General features: G+C 48.1%; 1 protein-coding gene across 3 annotated transcripts; it reads right to left on the bottom strand.

Moving 5' to 3' along the window:
- Positions 1–1,109: 1,109 nt before the first annotated feature.
- IL34 (interleukin 34) lies at positions 1,110–15,813 on the bottom strand. Of its 3 annotated transcripts, none has more exons than XM_066582732.1 (6): positions 15,687–15,813; positions 11,716–11,768; positions 11,112–11,212; positions 8,505–8,582; positions 5,402–5,566; positions 1,110–1,786 (listed from the first exon to the last, which is right to left on the bottom strand). In XM_066582732.1, the coding sequence occupies exons 2-6, from the start codon at positions 11,747–11,749 to the stop codon at positions 1,559–1,561; spliced, it is 606 nt and encodes a 201-aa protein (XP_066438829.1). In that variant the 5' UTR covers positions 11,750–11,768; positions 15,687–15,813; the 3' UTR covers positions 1,110–1,558. The 3 variants fall into 3 exon arrangements, with proteins under 3 accessions (XP_066438829.1, XP_066438831.1, XP_066438830.1); XM_066582734.1 differs by having other exon boundaries at positions 5,402–5,563; XM_066582733.1 differs by having other exon boundaries at positions 11,716–11,765; positions 15,687–15,767.
- Between the last annotated feature and the right edge of the window lie 928 nt (positions 15,814–16,741).

The raw sequence follows: 16,741 nt of genomic DNA, 5'->3' as shown, positions 1-16,741 counted from the left end.
TATACATACATTACTTATCCTGTACTGCTGAGCTACATGCTGTATTATACTCCAGAGCTGCACTCACTATTCTGCTGGTGGGGTTACTGTGTACATACATTACTTATCCTGTATTATCCTCCAGAGCTACACTCACTATTCTGCTGCTGGAGTCACTGTGTAAATACATTACTTATCCTGTACTGATCCTGAGTTACATGCTGTATTATACTCCAGAGCTGCGTTCACTATTCTGCTGGTGGAGTCACTGTGTACATACATTACTTATCCTGTACTGCTCCTGAGCTACATCCTGTATTATACTCCGGAGCTGCACTCACTATTCTGCTGGTGGAGTCACTGTGTACATACATTACTTATCCTGTACTGACCCTGAGTTACATCCTGTATTATACTCCAGAGCTGCACTCACTATTCTGCTGGTGGAGTCACTGTGTTCATACATTGCTTATCCTTTACTGATCCAGAGTTACATCCTGTATTACAGTCCAGAGCTGCGCTCACTATTCTGCTGGTGGAGTCACTGTGTTCATACATTACTTATCCTGTACTACTCCTGAGTTACATCCTATATTATACTCCAGAGCTGCACTCACTATTCTGCTGGTGGAGTCACTGTGTTCATACATTGCTTATCCTTTACTGATCCAGAGTTACATTCTGTATTATACTGCAGAGCTGCACTCACTATTCTGCTGGTGAAAGAAAGGATATGTACTGTAATATACATACACTATGACTCCAGCAGCCAAATAGTGAATGCAGCTCTGGAGTATAGTACAGGAGGCATGGAGCTTTCCTTAGATGTTGCCTTTTTTAGCTCGGGCCTATTAGGACACAGCTGTGAGGTGTTCCTACAGTCTATAAACAATGTGCATAGTAGTACATGGTAGTCCAGGACACGCCTCCTGATTGGTTCAGGCTGCTGCTCAGTCCCTCCCCTGCAGCTCTGCCTTCTCCTGAGTGGTCCATCACCATTACAGTGAGAGCGTAATGATTATACAGCACAGATTATTAGACTCCTGCTGCACATAAAAACTGGGGGGGGGGGGGGGGGGGGTCTGGAGGGTCACTTTAATTTGCCGGTTCTAGCCACGGAACAGACACAGTGAGTATCAAAAGTTTAATCTATAAAATTAAGACACAAATAATCTTATTAAAAAAATAAATGAATTCGATAACCAAAGACTAGCGTCATGGCGGCCGCACCGCACTCATCACATCATGGCTCTGCTCCGGTCCACACCTTGGAGAACATGTCCACTGTGGATCCAGGAAGGACAGAAGTAGGACACCAGTGTGAGCAGTTGATCCAGACGCTGCTATCAGTGGGACCACATGTGACATCATTACAGTGTATACAGGTCAGTGACATCACTGCAGGCCCAGTGGTGGATCAGGTCCATGTACACCGGCAGCCTGGCTCGGCCTTCTATCTTGGCAGGTTAGGGTGAGGTAGAGCAAGTGGGGTCCTCCTGACATTAGTGCACGTCCTGCCCCGCCGTTCATTGCACCTGTGGGGACTCCAGCGAGGAGGTGAATGTAGACTGTGGCCCCTCTAACAGGACGGCCGCTGCGCAGGGGACAGGCCTGGAACTGTGCCATTAGGGCAGAGCGTCTCCTCGGGGGCCGTCCTTGGCACACAGAGGTCACAGCTCTCCTGGTACAAGGCGTGCAGCACTCTCCAGCAGTCGTCCAGCAGATTCCTCGGAGCGACGCTTTTCACTTTGCCTCCTGGCAACCATAACCGTTCCAGAATATCATTGATGACGTCACTCGGCTCCAGCTGCAAAACCGCGACAAAGTAATGAGCGAATGTGCAAACACGAAGACCGTCCAACATACAGACAAACATCAAGCAATATCCAGAGCTGCAATCATAATGCTGCTGTTAAATCACATCTGATCCTCCAGTTACATTCAAAGCTGCAGTCACATTGCTGCTCTTAAAATTAGGTCTTGCTTTCCAGTCTCATCCTGTTTTATACTCCAGTCACATCCGCAGCTGCCGTTACAATACGGTCAAGTTGTCATGTTGCTGCTTCAGGGTTTACACACAGGGGAAGATTTATTAAGACCGGCGCTTCCTAGGTCGTCTTAATATTATTCCTGCCAGCGCATGATGCACCCAATATATGAGGGGTAAAACTTGGCAACCCCGTGCGCCCAGGGGCTGGCGTAGGTGTCTGGTAAAATTTATGACAGTTTCTGCTGTAAGTTATACATAAGTTTAATGCCCCTCCCCCTCCTGACAAGCCCCTCCCCTTTCAATGAAACTGATGCTGAGCGCCATACCGCTTGAAAAGTAGCACAATTTTTGCACAGGCTATGCTTCCGCCAAATTATGTGACTTTAACACCAAGATGGAGTGGATAAATCTGCCCCCGTTCTGCCGCATGGTGACGGATATGTTTACAGCAGCAACTGCACAGTAGTCTAGACAGGGAGAAAAACTAGAATGCAGTGCATTATGGGGCATGAGTGCAGCTCTGGATGTGACTGAGGAATAAGACGGGAGGGGTATCGTCTCTCCTTAAGGAGAGCACCGAGGCGGTGTGTGAGACCTATAAGGCCATGCAAGCTCCTATATGAAAATAAGGAAGATGGAACGATAGCTCTGCAGCGCCACCTATTGGATGGCAGCATTCCTTTAGACGGGTCTTGAGGAATAAGACATGATAAAGATTGTATATTTCTGTTGTCTTTCTGGTAAATTATTGAAAACTAAATCGAGAATTACCCGTTAGTGGTGGCGCTGCTGGTGGGTAGCGGCGCTGCCAGTGAGTGCCACCCTCATGCATTGGGGTCTACAATAAGGGATATCTGTAGATTTACAGGGTCCTCTGCAGACTGACGTGGGCTCCAGCTCATCCCCGCATGGTTCAGGTAGCCGGCTCATGGTTGGCTCAGCCTTCCATCCTTCCGAGGTCGGTAAAATGAGTACCCAGCTTGCTGGGGGGTAAAGATGACTGGAGAAGGCAAACCACCCCGCCGAGAAAACGTCACGATGTAACGTCACCCGAGGAGTCGGCCACGACTCGGTGCTCGCACCAGGGGACTTTACCTTTTACCTGCAGACCGACATGGGCTCCAGCTCATCCTATTACCGTGCCCAACACCAAAATCAGTCCGCTGAGGGTGAAACAGGAGGAAGGTCTGTCAGATGGGCGAGGGGAGCCCACAGGCTTCAGTACTCCATCCAACATTGACCCCCAAGAAACTCCTAGATGGGTATACACAGCACATAAATCAGCAGAGATCATGTGACAGTGAGCAGCAGTGTCCGAACCACAGCAAAGGTCACAGGGTAAGGGGGTCGCAGCGAGGACCCTAGGGTAGCCACGGCGTCGCAGCGAGGACCCTGGTGTAGCCACGGCGTCGCAGCGAGGACCCTGGTGTAGCCACGGCGTCGCAGCGAGGACCCTGGTGTAGCCACGGCGTCGCAGCGAGGACCCTGGTGTAGCCACAGCGTCGCAGCGAGGACCCTGGTGTAGCCACGGCGTCGCAGCGAGGACCCTGGTGTAGCCACGGCGTCGCAGCGAGGACCCTGGTGTAGCCACGGCGTCGCAGCGAGGACCCTGGTGTAGCCACGGCGTCGCAGCGATCACCTTTGCAGCAAGGACCCTGGTGTCGCCACGGCGTCTCATAACGCACAAAACTCGCGCGAGATTAGTGCTCATGGGAAACAGAGTCTGAGGAAGGCGAAGGAGAGGTGCCCGATACGACGCTTATTGTTTCCCAGGACCCCGGTGAGACCCCCGGACAAGCAGCATGATAATTTTTGTAGGTAAAGGCGCCATCTCTAATAACAAGTTCCGGATTCGGATGTACGGAATATGGAGAGTATCGGACGCGGCCTTGTTTGTCTGAAACTGCAACAAAAATGAGTTTACGGCTGGGTTCACACGGGGCGGAATTGCCGCAGAATTTCCGTGCGCACTTTCCGAACAGGAATTCCGCATGCATTTTTACACCCGTGACTAAGCAGCAAAGTGAACAAGATATGCAAACATCTCGTTCACAAGGTGCCGACAGTCCGCTGCGGACAAGCCGCGTGGAAACTGACATGCGGTGCGGAATTCAAATCCGTGACATGTCTATTTTGGCGCAGTTCGCGCTGCGAACCCACTTCTCTCCACGGGGAGAGATTTACGCAGTGGTATACAGGCTAAAAAGCCGCTTCAAAGTCTGTGCCAAATGGCGCGGGTTTAAATCATCCTTTCTGCTGCGGAAATCTTGCGGAATTTCCGTGCGGTCCCACTGCGGATAGCACGCAAGATTTCCGTCCCATTGGAATGCAGCCTTACTGTTTCACTCTTGTGCTTCCACCTGTGTGAATTTGGCACATTTACACGCACCCGTGGATCCTACCGTACTTTTTGCCCCCGCAGGATATGTTCATTATTTACACAGGCGCACCGATTGATATGCTTAGTTCCAGAGGTGTTCTGCTTCCAGCGCAATTCTGCAGTGTTTCACGTAATGCCTTGTGTATTGCACGCGCCTTTGTGAACCCCCCAATGACTTCTATGGGGGGCTTTGCTGCGCAAATATACACATAAAAGTAGAGCATGTTCTATTTTTTTTTTTTTGTGCAACAAAAATGCATGCGCAAAATACGGAAATGTGAATTAACCCATTGAGATCAGTGGATTCTATTCTCTGCATATTGTGGGCATAAATACGCCAGCGTGAAGCCAACCTCACCCCGTCTCCTGGAGCTCCTTCCTTCCACTGTGCATCCTGCTTCATCGCCCTCCAGCAGCAGGGACCACAACCACCATCATCTTTGTTTGCAGCATGACTGGGTGGGAGTGCTACCACCAAGCCGCCCCTCACTCCGGCGTCACGAATTACAACCATCATTAGGTTCACTTGTGGCAGAGCCGGATGGGAGTCGGAGTACAAAGTCAGTGCGAACCCAAGCTGATCCTCAACTCCCGCGTGCTGCAATAGTCACCATCGGCACCACGGTGCAGTCATGGGGTCAGCCTGTAAAATTTGGTCACCCCGCTTTGTACAATGACCCTGATGTAGAGACATTGCTATAAGATAACCTCACCTTGTATTAAGGCATCACCCAGAAACATGGCGGCTGAGCGGAGTCTGTGAGGCGGGAAGCGGTGGTTAGTGAGCCATGCATGAGCCACAAAAACATCACATCAGCTGCCATTAAATGAGAAGAAAATCAAAATTATATAATGTGAGAGGAGAAAACATCAAAGCAGCCAGCTGATACAAGGGGAGCTCCGCCCAGAACAGAGAGACCCCCGTGCAGCACCCAAATCATCGGCCACATAACGCCTTCTACTCCAGTCACATCCAGAGCTGCATTTCAGAGGCAGGACTGTATGCTGGGGGGAGTTCTCCTTCATCTGGGAGCGCCTGCAGCATTTCGTACCTTAGAGCCGGCGTGCAGCTTATTGAATATATTCTGCAGGTCATCGATGTAGGAGCGGGAGGGATGTCTCTGCGGCAACACGCGCCAAATACTCTGCAGCACGTTCTCACTGACGATACCCCACAGGAAGCGCAGCTCGTCCACCGTGATCCCTTCACTGATCTGCTGGAAGGAGAGTCGGACAGAAGCGGGAAAGTAACGCCAACATGTAATGAGGGGAGACACACGATATATAAACCGCGAGAGGAGGGACACACGATATATAAACCGCGAGAGGAGGGACACACGATATATAAACCGCGAGAGGAGGGACACACGATATATAAACCGCGAGAGGAGGGACATACGATATATAAACCGCGAGAGGAGGGACACACGATATATAAACCGCGAGAGGAGGGACACACGATATATAAACCGCGAGAGGAGGGACACACGATATATAAACCGCGAGAGGAGGGACACACGATATATAAACCGCGAGAGGAGGGACACACGATATATAAACCGCGAGAGGAGGGACACACGATATATAAACCGCGAGAGGAGGGACACACGATATATAAACCGCGAGAGGAGGGACACACGATATATAAACCGCGAGAGGAGGGACACACGATATATAAACCGCGAGAGGAGGGACACACGATATATAAACCGCGAGAGGAGGGACATACGATATATAAACCGCGAGAGGAGGGACATACGATATATAAACCGCGAGAGGAGGGACATACGATATATAAACCGTGAGAGGAGGGACATACGATATATAAACCGCGAGAGGAGGGACACACGATATATAAACCGCGAGAGGAGGGACATACGATATATAAACCGCGAGAGGAGGGACATACGATATATAAACCGCGAGAGGAGGGACACACGATATATAAACCGCGAGAGGAGGGACATACGATATATAAACCGTGAGAGGAGGGACATACGATATATAAACCGCGAGAGGAGGGACATACGATATATAAACCGCGAGAGGAGGGACACACGATATATAAACCGCGAGAGGAGGGACACACGATATATAAACCGCGAGAGGAGGGACACACGATATATAAACCGCGAGAGGAGGGACACACGATATATAAACCGCGAGAGGAGGGACACACGATATATAAACCGCGAGAGGAGGGACACACGATATATAAACCGCGAGAGGAGGGACACACGATATATAAACCGCGAGAGGAGGGACACACGATATATAAACCGCGAGAGGAGGGACACACGATATATAAACCGCGAGAGGAGGGACACACGATATATAAACCGCAAGAGGAGGGACACACGATATATAAACCGCGAGAGGAGGGACATACGATATACAGTGTCAAAACCAATCGCTTCCCTAGGAGGAGTATATATATATATTAGTCAGTATCAGTAGCATTTTCCCCTAGAAGTTGTCAGGATGTAACTGTGATTGTAAACAATGGAAGAGCAAAAGCATCATTTATTGGAGAAAACTGACCCCTTGTAGGAAGGCTCTAGTACCCTGTTGTACCACCTCTAGCTTGGATACAAGATGTGATACAGGCAGGCATGGAGGCTCTATTACCCTGTTGTACCACCTCTAGCTTGGATACAAGATGTGATACAGGTGGGCATAGAGACTATAGTACCCTGTTGTACCACCTCTAGCTTGGGTACAAGATGTGATTCTGGTGGGCATGGAGGCTCTAGTACCCTGTTGTACCACCTCTAGCTTGGATACAAGATGTGATACAGGTGGGCATGGAGGCTCTAGTACCCTGTTGCACCACCTCTAGCTTGGATACAAGATGTGATACAGGTGGGCATAGAGGCTCTAGTACCCTGTTGTACCACCTCTAGCTTGGATACAAGATGTGATACGGGCGGGCATGGATGCTCTAGTACCCTGTTGTGCCGCCTCTAGCTTGGATACAAGATGTGATACGGGCGGTCATGGAAGCTACAGTACCATGTTGTGCCGCCTCTAGCTTGGATACAAGATGTGATACGGGTGCGCATGGAGGCTCTAGTACCCTCTTGTACCGCCTCTAGCTTGGGTACAAGATGTGATACAGGTGGGCATGGAGGCTCTAGTACCCTGTTGTACCGCCTCTAGCTTGGATACAAGATGTGATACGGGGGGCATGGAGGCTCTAGTACCGTGTTGTGCCCCCTCTAGCTTGGATACAAGATGTGATAGGTCAGAATTTCCTGGCTTATGGGGGATCTAGACAGAGAGGTAACTTGTAGCTCCCAGACCGCAGTGCAAAATTATAGTTCTAGTTTTCTGATATGGAGAAACGAGACTCTATGGGTCCCCAAAGGCTCCAGGGCCCGGGTGCAACTGCACTCTCTGCACCCCTATAGTTACATCCCTGGGTCTGGAGTCTCTCCATCCATACAAGGATGATCAGGGCTCAGAGATACCCGCCATCACATGACTGCGTCCAGCTATGGAGGCCCACCGTATATGGTGTGCAGGCAATGATCGTAGTGTAGGCTCTCAGGATCTCATCTCGGGGCATCTTACACTCAGCCGCCAAGACAGAAGTGAGTTTCCAGATCCAGCGGATCTCTTAGGGTGGGATCACTCTGCATTTGCAGTATACACTCCTCTCTGGGGCGAATATCAAACATATCTATAGGCCCCCATTCATCAACAGAGGCCATAACAGAGACCCAGTGGGCTTCGTTGGGCCGGTATACATATGTGCTATTCCATACAGAGGCATAGCAGGAGCCTATGGGTGACAGACACCCCCTACAACTAGAAGTGCGAAACGTGGGAGGAACGACAGGAAATGCTCTTGATGTGACATCCAACGAAAGAACGCATGAACGCGCCATCATCTGCGAGGACAAGGATCTACGTACGCCCCACGCCCACCAGAACTCAGCATCCTACGGCGAAGTCTTGCGTCCAGTCACCAGGATCAGATCTTGTCCGACTCCATCATAGAAGCCTCCTCCATAGTCGTCATGGAGCGGTCAGGATGCTGCCCCCAGGATGGGGCGTCAGAACCCACCCTAGCCGCCCCGACCCCACCGCATTGTGCCGGGAAACAAACGATATGACAGGACACACAAAGGCGCGGGCGCGGCGTGCTCATACCAGGCTGCTGATGTTCTGGCACTGCAGGATCTCCTCGTACTTCACAGGCAGCTGATAGTCTATCGGGAAGTAGTCGCTCTGCAAGATGAAAGTTATTATCAGGAGGGTCTGGAATGTTCAGAGGCGGCGGGTCAACGCAACATTATGGTGGATATGTATCATTGTGTGTAACAGACCAACAGCCCCCGAAGCTTCATCATGTGAAAGACTAATGTCCACGGCTAAAATGGGATTTAAAATCCACAGCGTGATCCGCGCCCCACAGGGATGCATTGGACACCCACAGGTAGTTAAATACCTGCGGATGTCATTTTTCCCTGAGGCGCAGATTGCGTGTGCGGGAAAACACCCGCGGCATGCTCCATTTTTAGTGCGGGTCCCCCGCAGGCCTCTATTGAAGCCTATGGAAGCCGTCCGGATCCGCGGTACACCCGTACCTGAATTTCTGCTCTCTGGCGCGGTAGCGCGGGACAGCAGGAGTTTAAAAAAAAGATGGAGTGCCCGGCGCTTGCGTGCAGCGTGCCGTGCACATCCGCTGGACAAGATCCACAGAATCCGGACAGGTAAGTTTAATCTTCTTTTTAGCCTCATGTCCCCGGGAAAGGAGGGATCCGCTGCGGGATTCTGCATGGAGAATCCACGGCGGGCCTAATTTTCCCCGTGGACATGAGGCCTAAGAGCCCACAAACGGGAGATGTACAATGCCTCTGCAGCGCCACCTAATGGATGGTAGCTTCCCTCTGAGTTAATGTCTGACTCCTTTAGGCTTCGGTCACACGGTGAAAAATTTGCGTCAGAAAAAATATAAAATGAATTTTTAAGGCTGTTTTCATACGTTTGAGGAAAATCGCGTGAGATTTGTGCCTTGGGGTGCATTCACACGGGCAAGTTTCATCCGACTGCGCTATGGACAAATCTTGCGCATAAGCATTTGAGAGTTTTATGGGTGTGAAAAACATAAGTACATACATGTAAAAAATACATTGTGTCACACTCAGAATCGCCCAGCACTTGCTTTAACACTGAAGACCAAAGAAACCTCCGATCCCCGATGTTTAACCCTTTACAGTGCAACCACGGCATATTAAAGGCTGACGGGGGGCAGGGGGTTCTCTCTGGCACCCATCAGACTCCCCAATGGGTTATAATGGCACCCAGACGCCTCCGAGTCTGCCAGCTACGGTGGCCTATGAGGCTCAGCGTCCGGCTGAGCTTCATGAACTATTATACTGATGTATAACAATGTAATAAAAGATTTATAAAAGATGCAGATATTCAGGTCCCCCAGAGGGACACAAATAAAAAGTATAAACAAAAATAGTAAAAAAACACGTTAAAACCTTTACTATGTAAAAAAATAGGAAAAATCACATGAGGTATCGCTGCGTTCGTAATGACCCAGAGAAGAAAGCTAGTACATTATTTAACCAAAAATACAAAAACATGGTGAAAATAGTTAATTTTGCCTTACACAAAACGGAATAGAAAGTGATCAAAACGTCGCATGGATCAAAAAATGGTGCTATAAAAAAGAACAACTCATCCTACAAAAAAAAAGTTAGAGGCCTTTGAATGCAGCGATAAACAAAAAATAATAAAAATTTAAAAAAAAGGTGAAAAAAAACCTGTATAAGGGCTTATTCAGACGTCTGTATATTGGCGGGGTTTTTGTGCCTGGCCAATATACGCTGCCCCTCACTGCAGGGGGAGGAGGCAGGCTGGAAGCAGTGCACTGAGCTCCCGCCCCTTCTCCGCCCCTCACCATTATTTGTAATAGGAGGGGGAGGGGCAGGTGGAACTGAGCTCCGCCCCCACCCTTTGCAAACAGTGGCGAGGGGCAGAGAAGGGGTGGGAGCTCAGTGCACTGCTCCCAGCCCGGCAGATTTTGTTAATCTTGACTTTAAAAAAAAAATGGAATAAAAAGTAATCAAAATGTTATATGTTCCCAAAAATGGATAAATGAAGACTAGAACTCATTTCATAAAACACAAAGCCCTTATGGAGCGCCAACGATGAAATAGAAAAATGGTACTGATCTTGGAATGCGGCGACACAAAAGCAAATCATTAAAAAAAAGTGGTTTTTGTATACAAAAATAGCAAAGCATAAAAAAAAGACCTTTATGAACCCGGAATTGTGCCGACCAGAGAATAATGTTATCACAGTGAAAAGTGAAATCCAAAAAACAAGTAGAATTTTTTCTTTTTCCCCCAATCGCTCTAAAAAAATGTATAGAAGTTATACAATGTACTAAAAATTATTTCATTAGAAACTCGACCCTCAAAAAACAAGCCCTCATACGGCCGCCGGGGGAAAAAAATGTGAAAAAACTTATGGCTCCTGGAATGTGACAATGAAAAAAAACTGAAATATTAGTTGGTCATTAAGGGGTTAAGAACCTGATATCGGTCCGACTTTCCCAACGTTTTTGCAAAACGTGTGAAAATTGTGGAAAACACAATAAAACCTGAGAATCAGCTGCTTGTGACGGCAGCGAGGCAGATAGTGGGGGCCGCGGGAGCAGATAGTGGGGGCCGCGGGAGCAGAGAGGTGATCACATAGCGCCCCGCACGTTTTCACACGACCGTCTGCTGCCTCCATACTCACCATGTACATGACGCGGTTTTCATACTGCAGTTTTCGATCAATCAGTTCTATGATCCGACACTCGTCCGGAATCACGGCCGTCCTCGCCAGAACCAGCAGCCCTGCAATACACAAGCCCGGTCGTAACCTTCCTGTAGTGACATCACTGTCAGTATTTAGCCCCACCGGTGGCGTTATCTTGCTCTTCTACAGTTTTATGTGGCCACTCCTGCTCTACCTGAGTGTCAGTCTTCACTGCAATGCTGACATTCTTTTCATGAACCAGAAAGCTCAGGATGAACAGAATTATAAGTGCGCCCCAGATTTTTATATAAAATATCAGTATAAACGCAGTCAGCGACTGAACGGCGAATCGTTCCCTTCTCACTCGTCATTCATTTTCTGCAGTTCAGTCGTTCGCAGTCACTTATACAGCGAATACGAAAGACTCAACGACGCATCTGTCTGTATAAACAGGCTGCACGAGCGAACAAGAATCGTTCAGGCTGAAGGGAGCCTTACTGTGGTTAGGAGATTCGTGGTAACATATACAACATGTGGCCCCAGCACCGTTGAGGGCCCGCATCCCTGAGGTAGGCCAAATCTGAGGACATAAAATACTCACAGAGGAAGACGAGGACTGCGCTCTGCACGGCCATCCTGCTCACACGTCTCCTGCTGAGGGGAAAAAGGAGAAACTAAATAAGGTGTAGCATTCCTCCAGTGCCCAGCGTTCCCCCGCACACCCTTCAGTGCCCAGCGTGCCCCCCCGCCCGAACCTCCAGTAGCCAGCATGCCGTGCCCCCCCACACCCTCCAGTGCCCAGCGTGCCCCCCCGAACCTCCAGTAACCAGCATGCCGTGCCCCCCCCCCACACACACACACCCTCCAGAGCCCAGCGGCCCCCCCTCACACCCTCCAGAGCCCAGCGCCGCCCTCACACCCTCCAGAGCCCCCCTCACACCCTACAATGCCCAGTGTGCCCCCCTCACACCCTCCAGCGCCCCCCTCACACCCTCCAGTGCCCAGCACCCCCCTCACACCCTCCAGTGCCCAGTGCCCCCCCTCACACCCTCCAGTGCCCCCCTCACATCCTCCAGTGCCCAGTGTGCCCCCCCTCACATCCTCCAGTGCCCACTGTGCCCCCCCTCACACCCTCCAGTGCCACCCTCACACCCTCCAGTACCCAGTGTGCCCCCCCTCCCACAACTAGCGATCTATCCCCTCTCACACATATAATGCTGATTGATAAAGCATAGCTGAATTTCTCATTCATGACTTTGGTGGTGCGCACACTCAGCTCTGCTACCTCCATGTGACCTCACGCCGCTGTCACCCCAGGGAATCTTCCTGGATTATGTTTCCTAAAAACTCCAGCAATCAGAGGGAAAATAAACTTCTTCCCGGAGATTCCAGATGCAAAGCTGTCATCTTAAGGGGCCAGAAAATGCTACTTGCCATGACTCACCAAAAATACCAGAGACTCAGCGCCAGAATGCCAAGACGCCACTATGCCACCCGACAACAGTTATATAACAGAGAGCGGGAGAGCCAACATCTCCAGATCATCAGTATCAACAAGCAGAGACTAATAAACCCTGTGACCTCACCAACCGCGTGGACTGCAGGTGTCTGTACATATATAATCATATACAGGGGATACCCAGGTTATACCAGCATGCTCCATATCACTATATACAGGAGATGTATAACTTATACCAGCTGTACATATATAATCATATACAGGGGATACCCAGGTTATACCAGCATGCTCCATATCATATATACAGGAGATGTATAACTTATACCAGATGTACATAAATAATTATATATAGGTGATACCCAGGTTATACCTGCATGCTCCATATCACTATATACAGGAGATGTGTAACTTATACCAGCTGTACATATATAATTATATACAGGAGATACTCAGGTTATACCAGCATGCTCCAGATCACTATATACAGGAGATGTGTAACTTATACCAGCTGTACATATATAATTATATACAGGAGATACCCAGGTTATACCAGCTGTACATATATAATTATATACATGAGATACCCAGGTTATACCAGCATGCCCCATATCACTATATACAGGAGATGTATAACTTATACCAGCTGTACATATATAATTATATACATGAGATACCCAGGTTATACCAGCATGCCCCATATCACTATATACAGGAGATGTATAACTTATACCAGCTGTACATATATAATTATATACATGAGATACCCAGGTTATACCAGCATGCTCCATATCACTATATACAGGATACACCCAGGTTATACCAGCATGCTCCATATTACTATATACAGGATGTATAACTTATACCAGCTGTACATATATAATTATATACAGGAGATCCCCAGGTTATACCAGCATGCGCCATATCACTATATACATGAGATGTATAACTTATACCAGCTGTACATATGTAATTATATACAGCAGATACCTAGGTTTTACCAGCATGCTCCATATCACTATATACAGGGAAGATGTATAACTTATACCAGCTGTACATAAATAATTATATACAGAAGATACCCAGGTTATACCAGCATGATCCATATCACTATATACAGGAGATACCCAGGTTATACCAGCATGCTCCATATCACTATATACAGGAGATGTATAACTTATACTAGCTGTACATATATAATTATATACAGGAGATCCCAAGGTTATACCAGCATGCTCCATATCACTGTATACAGGAGAGGTATAATTTATACCAGCTGTACATATATAATTATTTACAGGAGACACCCAGGTTATACCAGCATGCTCCATATCACTATATACAGGAGATCCCCAGATTATACCAGCATGCTCCATATCACTATATACAGGAGATCCCCAGATTATACCAGCATGCTCCATATCACTATATACAGGAGATCCCCAGATTATACCAGCATGCTCCATATCACTATATACAGGAGATCCCCAGATTATACCAGCATGCTCCATATCACTATATACAGGAGATCCCCAGGTTATACCAGCATGCTCCATATCACTATATACAAGAGATCCCCAGGTTATACCAGCATGCTCCATATCACTATATACAGGAGATCCCCAGATTATACCAGCATGCTCCATATCACTATATACAGGAGATCCCCAGATTATACCAGCATGCTCCATATCACTATATACAGGAGATCCCCAGATTATACCAGCATGCTCCATATCACTATATACAGGAGATCCCCAGGTTATACCAGCATGCTCCATATCACTATATACAAGAGATCCCCAGGTTATACCAGCATGCTCCATATCACTATATACAAGAGATCCCCAGGTTATACCAGCATGCTCCATATCACTATATACAGGATGTATAACTTATACCAGCTGTACATATGTAATTATATACAGCAGATACCTAGGTTTTACCAGCATGCTCCATATCACTATATACAGGGAAGATGTATAACTTATACCAGCTGTACATAAATAATTATATACAGAAGATACCCAGGTTATACCAGCATGCTCCATATCACTATATACAGGAGATACCCAGGTTATACCAGCATGCTCCATATCACTATATACAGGAGATGTATAACTTATACTAGCTGTACATATATAATTATATACAGGAGATCCCCAGGTTATACCAGCATGCTCCATATCACTATATACAGGAGATGTATAACTTATACCAGCTGTACATATATAATTATATACAGGAGATCCCCAGGTTATACCAGCATGCTCCATATCACTGTATACAGGAGAGGTATAATTTATACCAGCTGTACATATATAATTATTTACAGGAGACACCCAGGTTATACCAGCATGCTCCATATCACTATATACAGGAGACACCCAGGTTATACCAGCATGCTCCATATCACTATATACAGGAGATCCCCAGATTATACCAGCATGCTCCATATCACTATATACAGGAGATCCCCAGGTTATACCAGCATGCTCCATATCACTATATACAGGAGATCCCCAGGTTATACCAGCATGCTCCATATCACTATATACAGGATGTATAACTTATACCAGCTGTACTTATATAATTATATACAGGAGATCCCCATGTTATACCGCCATGCTCCCTATCACGTTCAGTATGACTGTGGGGGTAGGGCACATTATAGAGTCCGTAGACCAGCAGATTATTGATGGACGGGGTTTTCTGGTGTCTGGATGTAATAATCAGATAATTTCCGGGCGTGGCAGCGCTGGGTTTGAAGTTCTGGCCAGAGCTGGTGGCGGGGCAGATAATGGAGCACCAGTCTGATCAATAAACCCATTATTAGGGTGAAGGGTTGGGCATGACTTGGGGATCTCACTGCAGAATAATGTGACACCCGGTATATCCCGTCATCCACAGTCAGCGGCTCCTGGGAAAGCTGGGTGCATTAGCCCTTGCCATCCAGGCATGTGGCTGCAGCATTACACGGCCAAATCTGCCATTCAGGAGTCTGTAAAAGTTATGTGACAAGCCCTACAATCTATTGCTCCCTTTTATCAGCTATTTCTTGATCCCATTATTGCCTGACCACATGGACAGCATCTCTTCTATAGGTCTGGACTCACCGGTCTCTGGTCTTGATTTGCAGTCCTCGCTGTGCACTGGGGTCTCCTGCGCAGCTCTGTGGGACTGAGCTCTGCTGTGGATCGCTCTGACTCTTACATCTGGGGTCAGGGGAGGGGGGCGGTGGAACTGCGGCTGTTCCTTCCCTCCCTCCCTCTCTTCCTTGGAAGCAGCAGATGCAAAGTGCAGACTGCTAGCAGTTCAGCCTCCTTCAATACACGAATGTACTACTATGCCCATCATGCACAAATATACAGGGTGATTCAAAAGTCAGGGCCACCTCAAAGATCTCAATAAAAACAGGAACAAGTGGGAAACTTTGTAGAACACTTGGATGAGTGGGGAAAAACTTTTTCGAACTATAGTGTTGCCAATTGGCCATCTTGGATTTAGCCCAAGTACCTTCAATGGGAAGGGGGTCATGGGATACACGACGTAAGGGTAGAATTCCATCACAAGTTGATAGGTGCGGCCAACAATCAATTTTGAGTTAATATGAAACATTGAGGTGTTTTAATGCGAGTTTTGGTTTGTGTAACAACTACATCTTGGCAATGTAACAATTGTAAATTCCCCAGACAGCTTAAGATGTTCTCCGCCGTGAGATGCGCAACGTCAAAAGTGAAAAAGGGCCCTAGGCTGTAAGTGCATTTGGATTTTGCAGCTTTCAAGTGGCCCCACAGATAAAAGCCCGTCGTGGGGGCCACTGAATGCCTCCGCATTGTTGTGGACAGCTGAAGTGTCCAAGGAGCGGGCCCATGGCCGAGGAGATAGATAAGGCCTTGTCCCTTTGCTCTTCCATCTCCTTCCCTGGGGGTAGCACGGGACCCAACACAGTTACTGCTGGGGGAGTTTCACAGGCAAAAACCCAATCCGCTACTTACCTTACAATTCTTGTTGTCACGGGTGACGCCACCATTCCGTCCTCTGCGGTGAATCTAGACAATAAAGAGTCCACACACAGGGATAACCTTATGAGCAAAACTGGGACCGGCCGGTAGAGCTCGTTTACTTGAATAAAGTACTGAACATTCTATAAACGTTACATCAGCCAGCA

The sequence above is a fragment of the Eleutherodactylus coqui genome, chromosome 11 (genome assembly GCF_035609145.1).
Source record: "Eleutherodactylus coqui strain aEleCoq1 chromosome 11, aEleCoq1.hap1, whole genome shotgun sequence".
Taxonomy (NCBI): Eukaryota; Metazoa; Chordata; class Amphibia; order Anura; family Eleutherodactylidae; genus Eleutherodactylus; species Eleutherodactylus coqui.
The sequence above is the reverse complement of the archived record's forward strand: the minus strand, read 5'-3'. Positions and strand labels throughout refer to the sequence as shown.

Coding starts and splice junctions, on each gene's coding strand:
- IL34 (XM_066582732.1), bottom strand. CDS start 11,749: ATGGCCGTGCAGAGCGCAGTCCTCGTCTTCCTCT. Junction 11,213..11,715: donor CGCAGTCCTCGTCTTCCTCT/GTGAGTATTTTA, acceptor TGTGTATTGCAG/GGCTGCTGGTTCTGGCGAGG. Junction 5,567..8,504: donor GCCAGAACATCAGCAGCCTG/GTATGAGCACGC, acceptor CTCTCCTTCCAG/CAGATCAGTGAAGGGATCAC.